At 46.5% G+C, this 16,913-nt stretch overlaps 1 protein-coding gene across 4 annotated transcripts; it reads right to left on the minus strand.

Annotated features, from left to right (window-relative positions):
• Positions 1-1,575: 1,575 nt before the first annotated feature.
• On the minus strand, positions 1,576-15,900 carry SFXN3 (sideroflexin 3). 4 transcript variants are annotated; one of them, XM_060274694.1, is made up of 11 exons: positions 15,812-15,900; positions 12,206-12,298; positions 11,112-11,282; positions 10,149-10,247; positions 9,068-9,143; positions 8,091-8,176; positions 6,850-6,977; positions 5,599-5,648; positions 4,946-4,995; positions 3,684-3,731; positions 1,576-2,721 (listed from the first exon to the last, which is right to left on the minus strand). In XM_060274694.1, exons 3-11 carry the CDS (start codon positions 11,186-11,188, stop codon positions 2,625-2,627), a joined length of 711 nt encoding a protein of 236 aa, XP_060130677.1. In that variant the 5' UTR covers positions 11,189-11,282; positions 12,206-12,298; positions 15,812-15,900; the 3' UTR covers positions 1,576-2,624. The 4 variants fall into 4 exon arrangements, with proteins under 4 accessions (XP_060130677.1, XP_060130678.1, XP_034989455.1 ...); XM_060274695.1 differs by lacking the exon at positions 15,812-15,900 and adding an exon at positions 15,387-15,421; XM_035133564.2 differs by lacking the exon at positions 15,812-15,900 and adding an exon at positions 15,311-15,380 and having other exon boundaries at positions 12,132-12,298.
• Between the last annotated feature and the right edge of the window lie 1,013 nt (positions 15,901-16,913).

Consider the following 16,913-nt stretch of genomic DNA (forward strand, 5'->3'; position numbering starts at 1 on the left):
AGGGTTTGCTATGCTTGCAAATTGCATACAATTCTGTCAAATGGAAAGAAGCTATAATCATTTCCTCATGACAGCCAATGGGGAGGCACAAAGCTTCAGCTTTTCCCATATCAGTATTCTAATATGGTGCCAAGATGAACCAGGCAGCCTTCAAACTGTCTGAGCCAAACTGGAGTAATTTCCAAAGTGCTGAATCAGGGTCCAAACCAAACTTTGTGGTTAGTGCACACTCGTGAGTATTGGATACTGCTTTAGCAAGTAAAACATCAAACCAGATACCCAAGAGCTTTTGTGCAGACACACCTTCCCAAATGCTGGCACATCTTTTATTATTTTACTTATTTTGTAAGATTTATGTACTGCTAGATTGTAAAAATGAAACAAAACCTCAGAGTGGTTGTTTCAACAGTTCTGGTATAGTACAGGTCCAGATAAAGAGGAGATACTTATGTGTATTCAGCCACAGCCACATGTACCAAAGATAGTCATTTATGCTCTCAGGTAGGTGTGACCATTTTCTACCTGACAAATTCACCCAAGTAAGTATTCACTTGGAGCAACAAGGTATGTGCTTAGAATTTTTTTGGGAGGGTTAGGAATTCTCCAACTAAATGGTGAGATTTTTACTTGCGCAACAGAATTCTTCATATTGCTCTTCCCTCTCCATGTGCCCCCAAGCCCCCCCCCCATTGCTCTTGAGGGTTGGGAACCCCTAGGACAGATTCAGGGGATGGGGGACACACAGGGAGAAGAGAGGGAGCAGAAGTTCCTTTGCATATGTCAAGAATGCTTTGATGGTGTTTCCTGCTTGGCAGGGGGTTGGACTGGATGGCCCTTGTGGTCTCTTCCAACTCTATGATTCTATGCACAGCAACACATATGTTCCAGCTCTACTGTCAGACATTATACCTCTGAATACCAGTTGCTGGGAAACCCAGGTGGGCAGAGTGCTGTTAGGCTCATGTCCTGCTTGCTGGCTCCCCACATGCATTTGTCATAAGCTATGAGAATAGGATGCTGGGCATCAGGCCATTGGCTTGATCCGGTAGGCTTGTATTGTTCTTAAAATGCTCTGCACCAGTGGAACCACTTAGTTGGATACCACCCATGGTATTAATGAAAGGTTTGGGGGAGTGAGTGTGTGGAAAGGTTAAGCAGAACAGATTTATTTCTCAATTTGGGAGGGGAAACCACCAGGCCGCATGGGCATGAGGTTGCTGCTGTCACAACCCTCACCTGATCCAATGAAGCTGGCAGAAGTGGTGCTCCATTTGGATGCCGTCCCTATCAATTGCCCTGGGCCTTCAAACAAGCTATGCAACTGTACAAAATATTGCTGCGGTTATGCTAAAACAGCTAAGCAGAACATAAGGGTTACAGGTAGGTAGCCGTGTTGGTCTGGGTCAAAGTAAAATAAAAAAAATCCTTCAGTAGCACCTTAAAGACCAACTAAGTTTTTATTTTGGTATGAGCTTTCGTGTGCATGCACACTTTTTCAGATACACTTCAGTGCATGCACACGAAAGCTCATACCAAAATAAAAACTTAGTTGGTCTTTAAGGTGCTACTGCAGAACATAAGGGGTGAAGCCTCTACATATATAGACACATCCCTTCCCACTTTACGTGAAATTCTGTGGTTTCCAAGGGGCAGATAAGGGGCATGATCAGCTGATTTCCATGATCCCATCTTCCATAACATAATTGTGCAAACATCAGATCTTTGCTTCATCTTTGAAGCATGTGCTCACCTCCAAATAGAAGACTGCTGATAGAAAATCCACCAACCTGTTTGAATTTTAGCGGTTTCCCGCTCACTCAGTATAGTCAATTGCTTGCTTCCGTAAGTAGGAAGCAGTGTGCTTATTTGACTTGCGCTCACCCTGCATCATGGGTTTTGTGGTTTCAAGGCTGCGCGTACTGTCAGTCTCATGCATTTCTCTTATCAGCAAAGTATCAGAACAGCAAGAGAACTCGGAGGTTCTTGGAAAAACATGTTTTGGTTGCAAAAACAAAGGTTGTCTAGAGAAGAAAACATCTCGAGAATGTAGGTATTGCAAAAACACATAATGCTCCTACATGGGAGAGTGATCTCCTTTACCTCTGAATACTTGAAATTCCAACTAACCCGGACAGCAAGTTGCCTTCCATGTAACAACTGATTCTCAGGTGTTCCATGGATTTCTCCTCTTCTCAAACATTTCTCAAGGTGATCATTCTTATGATAATACATCATGAGGATTATAGTGCACATACATACACACCTGTACACATACCACTGTAGAACTATGTGTAACGTAAGGATTTAGGCTTAAGGGCTTCTTTGCTCCTGAAACCCAAATGGTTCGTCACTGGAATGTTTCTGCTTTGTTCAGGGTATGAACGTACATCACTGCAACAGCCACATTGCCACATTACAATCTACCCTAGGGTTCACCTGAATTCAAGAAGGTTATATGATACACATAGGACCTGCCATGACTTGACAGCCAATAAGAAAGCAGCATATAAAAGGGATTATACTATTACAAAGTGTAAATTCCTCCTCAAGAGCACCGGATCCCTGGTTCTTCTACTTCTTCCTGTTCTTTTACTCCATACCAGGGTAGCACAGGGAAGCCTCTCTCAAAGCCCTTTATTAAAGTAGACAACCTCAATGTCAGAGTTTTTCTCCCTGATCAGAGCTTGGACTTCAGGTTCCAGCCGGCTCACCCGCATTGAGCTGGAAAAAGGAAAACAAGATGTTTTTTCTAGTTCTTAGGGCAAAGGAAAGAGCAGGAAATGGAAAGCAAAGTTATGGGGCAGGGCTGACTCAAGAGGTGCACGGCCATGCTCTGAAAAATGGGCTATGCCCTCCCATGTCATGTTTGAAATCAGCAGTAGGCTAATCTGTATATTATGGGAAAGAGATGCTTACAGTGTGTCCACCATTTATGCTTCTGGAGAACACCACCGTCACTGAAGGAGAAAGCAGGTCCCAAGCATGTGCTGGCCAGAGGTGTCTTCTTCAAACTTCATGTGGGATTCTCTTTCCCACACTGTGTGGCATTCCCCCAACTGTGGCATTGCCCCCATTTGAAAACCTCCCACCAACATATCTTACAGCAGAAAGAGGAAACATCTGTGACTCCTAAAGAATATAGGAGTGCTTCTACACTTAAGACAGGATCGGGCTTCAAGACTGCAACACACCAGCATGGCATGAAAACCGTAACAACACAAACATTCAAAAAAAGCCATGTTTTTTCAAAATAATGCTTCTTCCCCCACCCTGAGAAAAAGAAAATAACTTTTCAAATTTTGAACTGAAAGTAAACATTGTGAAAATGTTAACTTTGGAGAGCAAAAAAAATTAAAAAAGGAAAAGAAAGAAAAGAAAAAGCTTATGGAGGAGCTCCCCATTCAAAATTCTACCGATTCAGCACTGAGACTTGCATTCAGTGCTAGGTATACTCAGAAGAGACTGCCTGAAGTTAATGAACATGACTAACAGGTCCATTAAGGTCTATGTGACCCATGTGCAAGAGCACAGTACCCCAAAATGAGCATTTTTGGGCACCAAGATCTCACACCAAGAGCACACACGCCCCCAATGGGATGTCCCAGACAGTTGATGGGTATGTGCCGTGAACCCTCAATTGGGAACCACTCTCATAGAACATTAACATGCAATGGCATGCTTACCTTTTCTGGGGGAAGAGTGCACAGCAAAGTGGGGTAGCAAACACCAAACTGGAAAAACAAAGACAGGAGAGGGGTCACTTCTGTCTTGGAGGACGGGGAAGGGAGTCACTCTGGGGGGAAATAAACCTCACCCCCCCTCCCACCAACCCCTGGGGGGGCAATGGCAATGTTCTATGTTGCTCTATGTGTTGGGGGTATACAAGGCTGCTTTCTGGCTCACAGTCAGAATTGTGGGTGCCAAACAACACACCATGGAGTGCAGTATCTTCCATCCCAATCAAAGCTTTTCTCTTGTGCCTCCTTCACCAACTTGGAGCTCTCCAAATGTTTTGGACTACAACTCTCAACTACAACTGATAGTCAAAAACATCTGGAGGGCACCTGGTTGGCAAAGCGTGCCCTAATGCCTCTTCAGGGCCCCCAACCCATTTTCCTGGAATGTGGATCTAATCAAATTTCTAAAAGGAATAGCTCTATGTCATGAAAGCTACCTTGCCTCATCCATTACAACTAAGCTGGGTACCATGTTATTGTCATTTCAATGGGACTTGGGGTGACACACAAAAGTTGAAATATTCAGAATGGAACACGCTGCCACTCAGAAATTTCAACACCTTCAAACTGACATCTGGTTCTAGTCAAAAGCTGTGTTTCTCTATTATTTATTTATTCCATGCTCCTAGGTCATCATGCCCCAACCAGCTACCCCCAATTTTAGCCTCCACAACCAGGTTGGTCTGAGAGAAAGCGAGTTTCCTGGCTGAGAGAGGATTTGAACCCAAGCCTCCCCAGTCATAGGCACTCTACTTCCTCACACTGGCCCAATTCACACCATAAATTTAAAGTGCTATGTTATCACTTTAAACAGCCATGGCTTCCCCCAAGCATTCTGGGAACTGTAGTTCGTTAAGGGTTCATTAAGTTGTTAGGAGATCCCTTCTGCCCACACAGAGCTACAGTCCCCTGAGTGATTTAACATTCAATTCCTCTTCACAGGGAACTCTGGAAATTTTAGCTTTTTTTGGCGGGGGCGGGAATAGGGGGCCTCCTAACAAACTCTCAGCACTGTAAACAAACTACAGCTCCCAGAATCCTTTGGGGGAAGCCGTGATTGTTTAAAGTGGTATCATGGCGCTTTATAAACATGCAGTGTAAATGTGACCACGGTTTGCACCGGCATTCTTCTCAGAGAGCTCTGGCAACCTGCTCTCTCCTCCTGATGTACAATACTCCCATTTGCACAAGGGAAGAAGCGCACTTACCACAGGCCCACCAGCCCAACCTGCAGAGGAGCATTCATCCAAGGGTACCGCTGGAAGGAAACACAAGGTCTTGGTTGGTGCTCAGTATCTACATCCGTTTCTAAAGCAGCTGTTGTCGCTTGTTGCTTACAGAGGTGCAGCCATTTACGCAGCAGGAGCACTCATACGTTTCTTGGGGGAAGCCCTTTGTGGCACTATAATGCTAAACTACAACACCCATCAGTCTCACCTAGCATGGTCAATGGTCAGGGATGATGGCGACATCTAGAGAGCCAAGGGTTAGCCCCCCCTGCTTAAGAAGCTTTGAATATTTTTTTTTGTAATTGTCAACAATGGACCCTAGCATTTCCAAGATGGCAGTCAATACACCTTCTAAGAAATTAAACTCCCCTTCCTGACCAACGCAATAAGAGCCCTGCTGCCGAAGGCCTATCTAATCTAGCATTCTGTTTGCAGAGTGACCAACTGAATGCCCTTGAGAAGCCCACAACCAGGACATGAGGGCAATGACCCTCTCCTGTTCATGAGGGTTGAGAAGTAAGCTGAACACACACACACAAATATGGCTCATATCAGGTAAGCAACCACATCCTTCTCAGCCTATAGGAACGGAGGCCAGGGAGCTGAACTAAGATCCAATCCAAAGAACCTACCTTCAAAAATGCTCTCTTCTCTAACGCGTTCATGATCACAGGAGGGATGGCTGTAAGGAAAACGAGGAAGGAGAATATTAAAGAGACACCCAGCCAGCCACATGTCTCCTGCATGTTTTGGGTGGTTTTAGGGTTGTTGTTGTTTTATTTCTCTACGACTTCTTGGAATCCATTGAGGATACTCTGAAACTAACACCACAATGAGTAATTCACAAACTTAAAAGCTCAGAGGTGCCCCAACCGGCAATGGAATTTGATTTATGGCTGCATTCACATGGCAGTTTAATTTCATTTTCATGACGTTTCCCTAACTGGTATTTTCCACATTATATTTATGCTTTCACACGATGTAAAAGCCACTTCCAGAACTATAGTGGAATACAGCACAAGTTTAGCACTGGTTTCCATATTATTTGCAAATGGGGAAATGAGCACTCAACTTGCACTGTGCTCCACTACAGTTCCAGAAGTCGCTCTTACATCATGTGAAAGCTCAAATATAATGCAGAACTTAGAAGTTAGGGGGAAGTCATGAGAATGGAATAAACTGCCATGCAAAGGCAGCCCAGATAGTCATTTTGTTTTTGCCCTGCAAATGCCAACAACTTAAACAGGATTTCTACCTTGCTAGAACCTTTCAGGAGATAATAACAAAATAGCACAACATGTATGCACCAAAAGCAGAACTAAAATTAATGGGCTCTTCAAAATGCTTAATTTTGATGTCAAATATTCTCCAGGCAATCTGTGAATGCTCCAATGGGGGCACAGGGCACAAAGAGTGCTTTTCACCCTGTGCTCCCCTGCCAACTGGTGGGCACTCACGTGCCGGATCTCTGTGGGAGGAGCCTGGTTTGCACCTCCCCAATTGTGCGCCTGGGCCAATGGTCCCCCTGCCAACCCCCATGCTACACCACTATACCACCCTCCATCAGCAGATCTCAGGGCCCTTTTAAATTAAAAGTCCCAAAGGTTTAACCTGGGCCCTGCTACATGCGAACATGTGCTCTGCTACTGAGCCTCCTAATGCACATCAAGCATCCAAATTAATTAATAGTTAATAACAAACACTCCTCAGTTTATAATATTTCATATCTGAATCTAACCAAAAAAAGTTGAGAGAAGCCAACCAATCACAATCATTCACATTTCCACCCATTAAAAGATGCATCATCCCTTATTGGCGATTGGAACTTCAAATATTTGCTTCCACTCTAGCCAAGGGCTACTGCCAATGCAGCAGCTACTTACCCATGGCAGGTGCAGCCATGCCAATTCGAGACACCACCACCTGTGCAATGGCTTGCTGAGCGGCTGCCTTTGACTCACCCAACCGATTTCCATTCTCGTCTGTAATGGGGATACCAAGCTTTAGCTCCCTGTAAAAATGGTTAAGGGGAAAAAAATAATACAACCCTTTGTTGTCATTTTCAGCCTCTCCTTTCTCTTGCTGCCAGAAATGCAGCAATTCTTCTGAGTCCTAGTTGTCTGTGCTTCTTGTCTTTCTAGAGACCAGGAACACAAGTATTAAGCTAGGTTTCACCAGCGTGCTGCAATCCTGATGTTGTTTTGGACTACAAATCCCACCCACCCCACCAGCCAACACAGGACCACGTCTGTACTGCTGGATCTCCAAAAAAGGATGGTCTGGAACAATGTGGTATAGGACCACGGAATGATGTGGAGTAGCTCCATCACATTATCCCACCTGACCACTCCCCATGAACCAAAACCACATAAACATCACAACAGCAGACACTGTTCAGACATGAGGACAAGGCACATCAGGAGATTGTGCAGGCATAACACGCTATGCACTACACTGTATGTGCACTGTGCAAAGTGGCAGGTGTGTACACAGAATTAATGTGCAGTGAGACCCGTGGCTCCACTCTTCATTACACTTTTTCCTCTACTCTTCATTATGTTGCCTCCTCTCCAACATCTTCCACCTACTTTAAAACCCTAGCTCTCTACCCCAGCTCTGGCACATGATTCAGTAATCTTCATAAAGCTAAGCAGGTCTCGGTCCGGTAGGTACCCGGATGGGAGACCTTTGTATATTGCCTTGAATTACCAAGTGGGAAAAGATGGGATACAAATAAATAAAAGGAACTATATTGTGGATTCCGTATATTATCATAGCTGTGAACACCTCATACTTTCAAGATCAGAAGTCTGAGAAAAGATGCCCAGGGGTGCAGTAATTTAGAACATGCTACTAGCAAGAAATGGCTAGGGCCTTGACTTTGGTTTCCCCTTTTCAGAAGGGTGGGCTATGTTTCAGTGTCAGAGTACATGCTTTGCTGGGGCAAAAGGTCGCTGGTGTCTCCAGGCAGGGATAGGAAGCTCCCCTGCTTGAAACCCAGGAGAGATCCTGCCAGTCAGTGTAGACAATACTGAGCTAGATGGCCCAATACTTTGCTAGATCAACTCAGTGTGAGGCATCTTCCTAAGTTCCTACCCTCTCCCCATCCCCAGCCCTATCTTACCTCTGCCTCATTAATGGTATGTTGATACAGTTAGCTGCTGCCACAGCTGCAAAAGGCACATAGCGTCCAATGATGGGTGGAAGATGCTACCAAGGCGGAAGGATTGAAAGAGAAAGAGAGAGGAGGCATGTGTTACAGTTCAAATTAACAGCAGGATGAATAGAATATTCTTTTACCAACAGTGCAAAGACCTAAGCGATCAGAAAATAATTTTCATCTTTAATTATTCTCTAAATGAACTTGAGTCAGTCCCGTCATCTCCTTTGACCACAGTTCCCAGGGATATGATAAAACTTCAGTCATCATTTTTCTGCCATGTCAGATCCAGCATGTACTGGCTCATCCTGTGCCATAGAACAGATGCCGGTAGAACGATTGAATATGTCTGCCAGGTCTATAAAATGAAACCCACAGCCCGATTCCACATTGATATCCAGATTTTAAGTACATAAAAATGAAACCTGCTCATAAAAAAATATTGCATCATTCCTTTTATTTCCAATGATCAGGCTCTGAGTGCCATTGCTTGTGTGATCAAAACATTACAACCAATGCTAGACCCATGGAAAGCTTCTCTGAGGGCCAGGGAGGAATCATATATAAACTCAAACCTTTCCAAACGTCTCAGTGAGTGCTGAGCATGCTCAGTGGCCGGGGAATGCTGATTGGTGGACAGGGTAGGGAAACAGAAGACAGGGGCTGAGGGATTGAATGGAGTGGCTAAAATCCTGAACATCAGCACTCCACACTGCAGCATTTTGTTGCAGGCCCCACTCGTATGTATCTACTGAAAGTGACAGATGATATAGTATGCAAATAAGGAAAGAGAGGTCTTGTTTGTAACACCAAAGTGTGACATCCTAATCTCAAAGAACAGGCGTATACCCCCTGCTGCACCTCAGTCCTGCAATAAGAACATGTTTGCTAGGGGTGGCTCTGCTCTGTGCCAGGGCAGACACAGCCGGCGGGTCCCTTACCTTGGTGAGGGACTTGAGGCCCAGTGCTGTGACCACAGCTCCCGTGGTAGCACTGACGTAGGCAGTGCCCAGCTGGCTGTAAAGGAAGCAGGCAACTAGGTGAGGCTAAGATACTCTCAACTTACTCCTGCCTAGTTCCAGCCCTAATGCTTCCCCTGGGAAAGGTACTCAATGGGTGGGACATGCAAGAACATTCCTATTTCCCTCCATTAAAAATCCCCACCAAGACTAAGCAGTCACACATCTTCACCACCTTTCCTAGCACTGCCAGTGTTCCTTCTTGCCTCATTCCCTACCCATTTCTGCACAGGGAGGTCTCCACCATGGTCTACCTTGCTTTTGACTTCAAGCTTTCCCTCCATGACTCCTGGAAAGCCCAGCCCCTGCAATCCTCTCCTCTTGACCCCACAAATGGGACTACCACTGCTTCCTAGGCACACCACTTTGAAGAATTAGCTCCCATGGGTTTTCCTAGGATTTACAATGGGAGAAGGCTAAGAGTGAATTCATTCTCCCAGTCCATGGTGGATCCCCACCCACCAAAAATGGCACCCATTCACACACAAGAGGGAGGTATCAGCAGACGTGGGGGAATCTCAAGTTTTGCAGTTCAAAAGAAAACTTAAGGGAAATAATGAACCAAAGGGAAGGAGCCCAAACACAGTCCAGTGAGGACTGAGCATGCTCACTAGCAACAGAATGCTGACTGATGTAGGGGACAGAGAAACAGGTAGGAAGGAGAATGAAATGGAGTATCCTGAAAATTGGCTGGCACCCTGAATAGGATTACTCCACAGTGCAATGTTTTGTCATGGTTTCCACTTGAAATGTAATTAGGAAGGAGCTCCTGAGCACATGTGGAATAATCAGAGTCCACACCCATAGCTATCTGGGAAGAGGGAGCAGAATTTTCTGGGCCTGATTATCTGCTTCCCTGGCAGGTATGAGTCCTGAAAAGCTACCCTGAAGGGGCAGCTCCTATAGTGGTGTCAGGCAATCCCATGCCCCTCTGGTGCAATTTCCCACAAGTATGTCTGCATTCGTTTCCAGGGCTCTTGGGCAGTACTCAGTGTCTTCTTACCTGACGGTTATGGGAGCATCTCCACTCCGGTTAGTGTAGTTGACAACGGCATTGAATGACTGGTTCACCCATTGCCAGAAGAGAACAGCAGGTGTTGTTCTGCAAGGAAAGAGAAAAGTCAGGGCTCCCATAAACATGACAAAAACCAGAATGTTAGGCTAATTCTCAAAGAAGTAGAGAACAAGCTCTATGTACCGATTTGGTGTGTGCTTCTCGCAGCCCCTCCTCCATACATACACACAAAAGCACTCAATGAGGTACGCGTGCAGTTTCAATGCCACTGTTCCACCCCATACACAACACTTCCCCTCTCCTTCAGATTTAGGGCCAAACTACATCCACCACAGAAAATCCATGAACAGATCTCTGCCTTTTTTATTTCATTAAAACTAGCTGATGATAGGGGACAACTTGGGTGAGGTATGGTTGCCATACATCCAGAATTTCCCAGACATAGCCAGGATATTGCAGTCGGAAGCAGTGTCCAGGCAGAAATTGCTAAAATGTCTGGGAAAATCCGGATGTATGGCAACCCTTGTCGGCCAGTGTCGATTTTCCTTAAAAAATAGAAAGCTCAATAACTTTTGTGTCCGGATTTTCACTTTTTGAAATATGGCAACCCTAGGTGAGGTCCATGGCATGGTGGAAAGTGGAGTTAATTCTTCCCCCAGTCACAATGTTAGATTGCTCCCTCTTCCTGACCAAAAGCTGGCATTTTCCTCAGAGGTACTTGTCCATATAGTATTTTATCTTTTTCCCCTAGCCTGCAGCTAAGAGCAACTTGAGCGCAGAGGCAGGGGGGAGAGAGGGGAACAGTGTTAAACTCCTATCACAGCCGACTGCTTCAAATTAGCCCTCTAAATTGCTGCATTTCTTCCTACATACATTAAAATGTAAGGCTGTTGTCACGCTGCAGTTCCCGTGGCCACCAATAGGGCCTTAGAAGTACGGTAGTACACGTGCCTGTAGAAAGTGAGCATGCACCCAGTGATGGTCATGTTCATGGGCACCTGGGCCGACATTCGCCCAATCAGGATCATCTTCTCGCCAGTGTCTGGGTGGAAAGCTGAGTCGTAGATGTATTTCGCCCGCCATAGTTGGTCCTCAGTCAATCCTGGCGACACCTTCCCCGTCCTGAAACAATCAAGAAAAGGAAAGAAGATTGGAGGCAGTTTAGGGAAATGAGTAGATTTGCTGCGGAGGTTGCTGGGGCAGGAAGTATCAATGCACTGTACTAGGAAGAGGCAGGGTCAGTCTGGGAGGTAAGAATAGCTGTATTAGCAATTACCAGAGGTACTCCTCAACACTCCTCTCTATTCATCTACACTGTGAAATGCAAGGACTTCAAATGGACCAGTTGCCCTGTAGGTAGTCTTGGATGGGTTCCTTTGAATGTTCTGATTAATTCAAAATATTGGGTTTGGAATAGTATGTGTAGACAGGGCAATGGTTTGGGACTATGCTAACGTTCTGTCACCAAATGGCCAGTAGTCACTGGAGGAGACATTAATACTAATAAGTTTGTTTGCTAATGGGAACATAAAAGACTGCATTTATGACATATTTATGTTTTCATTCTGCCTATATATTGATTTGTTTGCTGTTCTTGTGAGCCACTTGGAGCACCCTTTGGGAAAGTGGCCTGTAAATAAACTTGATGATGGTTTATTCTCTAAGCTTCACCTTTCCATCCCTTCTAAAAGTGTATCCTTCTCCCTAGGAGTTCGTTCTCCCTGCTTCTGCTTTCCCAGAACCACTATATTGAAAGTCAACAAGCCACTCCAGAGTGCTAAGAAGAATCTATGAATTCCAGGAATTAGAGGAGAGCTAAGGATGTTGAAAGCCATAGTTAACACCAAGTGCTTTAAAAGCCTCTAGATAGCACAACATCAGGATTCCCCACAACCTAACCCCCTCACCCCCACCGCTGCCTTCCCCATCATTCTCTAAGGACCAAAGCAATCCCCAGACTAACAAGAGAACCTGTAATCCTCAATCACCCTCCGGGCCTCTTCCAGAGTTTTGCTAGAGAGCAGAAGGTTGCGGGGATCTGTCACCGTGAAGAAGTGCTTTGCTCTCCCTGTGAAGCTGCTCTGGTCCCATCGTGGCTCCTTGGTGTCGATGTGCAAGGACAGTTCCCCAGGCATCTTCTGCAAGGAGACAAAGGAGGGAGAGCAAACTCAATTCATGTCACTGTGAGGCTAAGCAGAAGGTTTGGGTCCACATTGCCAGTGGTGAGTGGGGCCGGAGGCAAAAGCAGTCAGAGCAATGGATGTGACTCTTTCTCTTTATACATCCACACCCAAGTCAGAGGCTTCTACCCATACCCACGTCTCTCTCCATCCTCCAATCAGGGAATTGAGGAGGGGAAGGAAGAATTCTTCCCATGAACTTGATTAAGTTATCTTATCTTAGGGCCCAAGCTTACCTATGTGCTGTAAGTTTGCCCTTCAAAGACCATTAGAACTCACACACAAAGCTCTCCAACAAAGCAGGAGCATGCAAAACTGGGGAAGTTATCAGATATGTACAAGGTCGCTTCCGTACCATCTGAAAGCACAAGTGTCGCTTTTACTCGCTTACAAAGACAGTGTGCTCTTCTCACATCTCCACTCCACTCCACTCCCCAAGTTGCTGACGTGCTGGTGCTTTGCTCCTGAGTTCCTCCTTACATACATAGGGGATCCTGCCTGTTAAGTGCAAGGGGGTTCTTTGCATCCTATTAGAGAGTCTTTGAGCCTTCTACACAGCAGGTTATGTGCCGAAGCAAAATTGAGCCAGTACAATACACATTTTACAATATACATTTTAAGTTGCTTATTTTCTAGCACTTGAAGCCGAGCTAAAAAAAATATTTTTAAAAAAGAGAGGTTACATCAACACTAGGCATCACATCAAGATCCACGTCTGGAAATGTTGGTTGCCCTTTAAATCCCATTTGTCATGCCCCTACTGTTACCCAGGCAATAATTAAAACAACAAACATCATACTCCTTGTGTCAAAGAAAAATGTCAGCCTCCAATATTCACAAATTCTCTCTGGAAGGAATAATCCTTTTGGACAGAAACCCTGTGAGGCACAACAGCAATATTCAAAAATAAAAAATAAAAAGCTGATAAAGACTTTATCTGGAGTATTATTAGAACAAATACTCTGAAGCTTTCCTGCAGAGACTGCATACAAAGAACATGCAGAGATACAGATTGAACCTAATAAAATTTCAGGGATTTGAATTCTATTCTCATTATTGGGTGAAAATGGCATGAACGAGGAAATTAGTCAATTTCATCTGGAGTCCAGCAAGGTATCAAGAGGTCGCTTCCCCTTTCCTTTTTAACCTGAAAAGCTTCACAAGCATTTTTTTTTATTTCTATACTTGCTGCTGGTCTACCAAGAGGCCAAAGAGCTGCAGAAGGAGGGCACAGTTCTGTTAAAATGCAGCAAATTACTTTAATTTCCAAGAAGCAAACCACACCACTGGGTTCTCCCTCAGATCTTCTATCAATTTAGCTTATAGTGGATGATCAACACAATTCCTGGGTTAGGAGGAATAGTCAAATCTGAAATCCTCGACTTGAGTAGTTACTTAAGACTGCATCCACGTTAATACTATGAGTGTGTCTATATATACTTGGTGTGTCTATAACCTACCAAGCATTCAGTTTGGCACTATAGCGCACAGCCAAGTATATGCCAGCACTTTTCTCCTAGAACCCAGGATATGGCCTGAAGCAAGGCCACTGTCTTGCTGCAGCTAAACAGGAACGGGTCTGGTCAGTGCCTGGATGTTTGACCACCAGGAACCACATGTAGACCACACGGAAACAATGTGAGCTATATACAGCAGTGGCCAGGGAAGCAGCACGGGGAAGCTTCGTGTGGCACATGACAGCAGAGTCAAGCTGATGCTCCTGCAGCCATGTGCCAAGTCACGTTTCTTGAAGAGCACACATACCACCTCACCAGCCACTACTGACTATAGATGTAAGAAAATTAATAAATAAAAGAAATAGGACATGGCAAGGTTAAAAATGGGAGGCAACCCTGAAGATGCCACCACAATCCAATGGTCCTACAATGGTCTGCTGAAATTACAGCATGCTTTATGGATCAGTTTGTCCTGGGACAAGTATAGTAGGCAACATGCCAGCCATGCAAAAAGTAAGGATTTCTACACACACATCTCTCCATCCATGCAGAACTTGACCAGTCATCTGACAGGGATTCTTTAGTTGAGATTCCTGCACTGCAGGGGGTTGGACTAGATGACCCTTGGTGTCTCTCCCAACTGTACAATTCTATGATCCTAAGTGATGGCCCAATTGCTTATATGAGGCTGTGATGTTTCGAACTAGTTAGAAGCCTCCGAAGTAAAGCTGGTGTTTTAAAAATAAAATATATAATCTGGCCAAAAAAAAAAGCCCTGCAAGAGAAGAGGTGCATGTATGAGCAAAGGGGAGACCCAAAAATAAAGAAAACAGGGAAGTCTTCAGTCTGCCTCTGCAGTCCTCTTGGGAGCCAGTGCAGTATAGTGGTTAGAATGCCCAACTGGGACCTGGGAAACCAGAGTTTAAATCCCCATTGGTCCATGGGCCAGTCATTTCCTCTCAGCCTAACCTAAATCACAGGGAGGTTGAGGGGATTAAATGAGAAGAGGAAGAGCCATGCACCTTGAGCTCCTTGGAGAAAAAGGTGGGCTATAAATGTGTGAAAACGAAACAAAACAAAAAGTGCCATCAACAGGAGGCATGCAAAGAAGCTCACGGATTAAAGAAGCCCTACAGACCTTCCTGGGTGCCAAGATTGGGGGGGGGCTCTTGGTACTTCCTCCACCTTCAGAGTCTGCGGTGCTGATGCCCCAAGAGAGGCCATTCTCCATGGCAGCCCCTTAGCTGTGGAGCCCCCTTCCCACAGAGATGCATCTGGCACCTTCATCATACAGCTGCTGCAGGATGCTGAAGAGGCATCTGGCTTTGACACCTGGGGCATCTAATTTCAGGGCTCACCTTACCGTATTTTTCCGGTTGTTAGCTGTTCTCAATTGTTTCTAATATTGTGTTTTAATGTTGTTACCCACCCTGGGACCTTGAGGCGAAGGGAGAGAAAGAGAAAGAGAAAAAGAAAGAGAAAGAAAGACTCCCGTCGCGTCTTTCAAGGCTACCCCACCACAGAAACCGGGAAGTTGAAGATGGATTGGAGAGGGCTGCTCTGCGTATCCCGCTATGTGCCGACGCTACCTGTCGCTCGCATCCTCTGCCTGCTGCCGCCCTCCCAGCCAACTCCCCAGATCCCGGCGTGATGCTCAGCAGCCCCCTGGGCACGAGGCGCACAGGGAGTCACCCGCCGGCGCGTGCATGAGCTCGTGACGCGGATGGGCCCCCACCCAAAACCCCGGAGTGACTCATAGAAACGGATGGAGGAGGAGGAGGAAGGGAAAGCGCGCGCGGAGTGGGCAGCATGGGGTGGGGAGGGGAGAGAGATGGGAACGAGTGATGAGTAATCCGCAGGCTGCGGGGAGAGAAAGGGAAAGGCTGCATGGCGAGGGAGATCCTGGCGCCGGGAGCACCGAGGCAGAGCGGAGGATGTCATGGAGCCGGGAGGCGTCCCCGCCCCGCGAGGGGAGGGCCGGGCTGGGTCGCGATCCCCGCGAGAGGCAACTCACTTGTTTCTCCGAGTGGCGGCGGCGGCGGCTGCAACCCTGTGACACGGCGGCGCTGGGCTGCTTCCCGAGGCCGGCCCCTCCCTTGGCTTGTCACGGCGCCCGAGCGTCGCGGGCCCCCTGGCGAGGCGAGAGCCAATGAGCGGCGAGGGAGAGCCGGCCAAGAGGCAGGGCTACGGCCTAGCCAGTTCCTCTGAGCCTGCCGGGAAGCGGAGCGGGCGGGAGGCTGGCCGGGGTGGGGCTGCATGGAAGGAGCGGAGGGGAGAGGCTTGTCCCTGGCAGCCCTCGCGGGGATCGGATTAGGAGGCGGCGGCGGTGCCAGCTGCTCTGGCTGCCGGCCTTTTCCCTGCTTTGCTCCTCGCCCGGCAGGCAAGGTGGGCGCCTCCCCTTCAGAGCGCGCTACGTGCCGCTTGGCACAGGCTTTGGGGTCAGATCCTGCCCCGCTCACTGGCAATCGGCCGGAGCTGTCCACGTTTTAAGCATGTAGCAGGACCCAGGTGCAGCCCTGGGGCCTGCTTCTCCAGTAGCCCGTCTCCGGCCGTGGAATGGGCGAGATGCTAGGGAAAAGTGCCCTTGAACATGTGCAGTGTGTTTCGTTCCTTCGCTCTTCTTTAAAACAGGCCATTGTACGACAGCTTTGTTTCTTAACAGCTTGCTTAGAGTAAGCTGGCAGTTAGGATGCAGGTGACATGTAACAGGATCTGCGAGAGGAGCTAGCTGATTCTCTAGAGTCCATGGATAAAATATACTGTTGAATGTGCAGTGGAATGGAATGGCCTCACATGGGAACCATAAATTAGGGCAGAAGAAGCAGAGGCAGCACCCGCGTGACGTTTTGGACTACACTCTTATCAGCCCCAGCCAAGGAGACATTCTTATGAATAGTGGGATATGGCATAGGGTCCCATCTGAGATCAGATGTCAGGGCTGCTGTTTACTGAATTTGTAACAAATGCCAGAACATTTATTAGATGCTGTGTGACAAACGTGTATGAATTCATCGCATCTCAATGTGAAAATATCTTTGGCTGAATTAATCACAATATTATGGTAGAAATGCTTAATACTGGTAGTATCCATACAGTACTTTAGTGGTAATCTATGG

The sequence above is a fragment of the Zootoca vivipara genome, chromosome 5 (genome assembly GCF_963506605.1).
Source record: "Zootoca vivipara chromosome 5, rZooViv1.1, whole genome shotgun sequence".
Taxonomy (NCBI): Eukaryota; Metazoa; Chordata; class Lepidosauria; order Squamata; family Lacertidae; genus Zootoca; species Zootoca vivipara.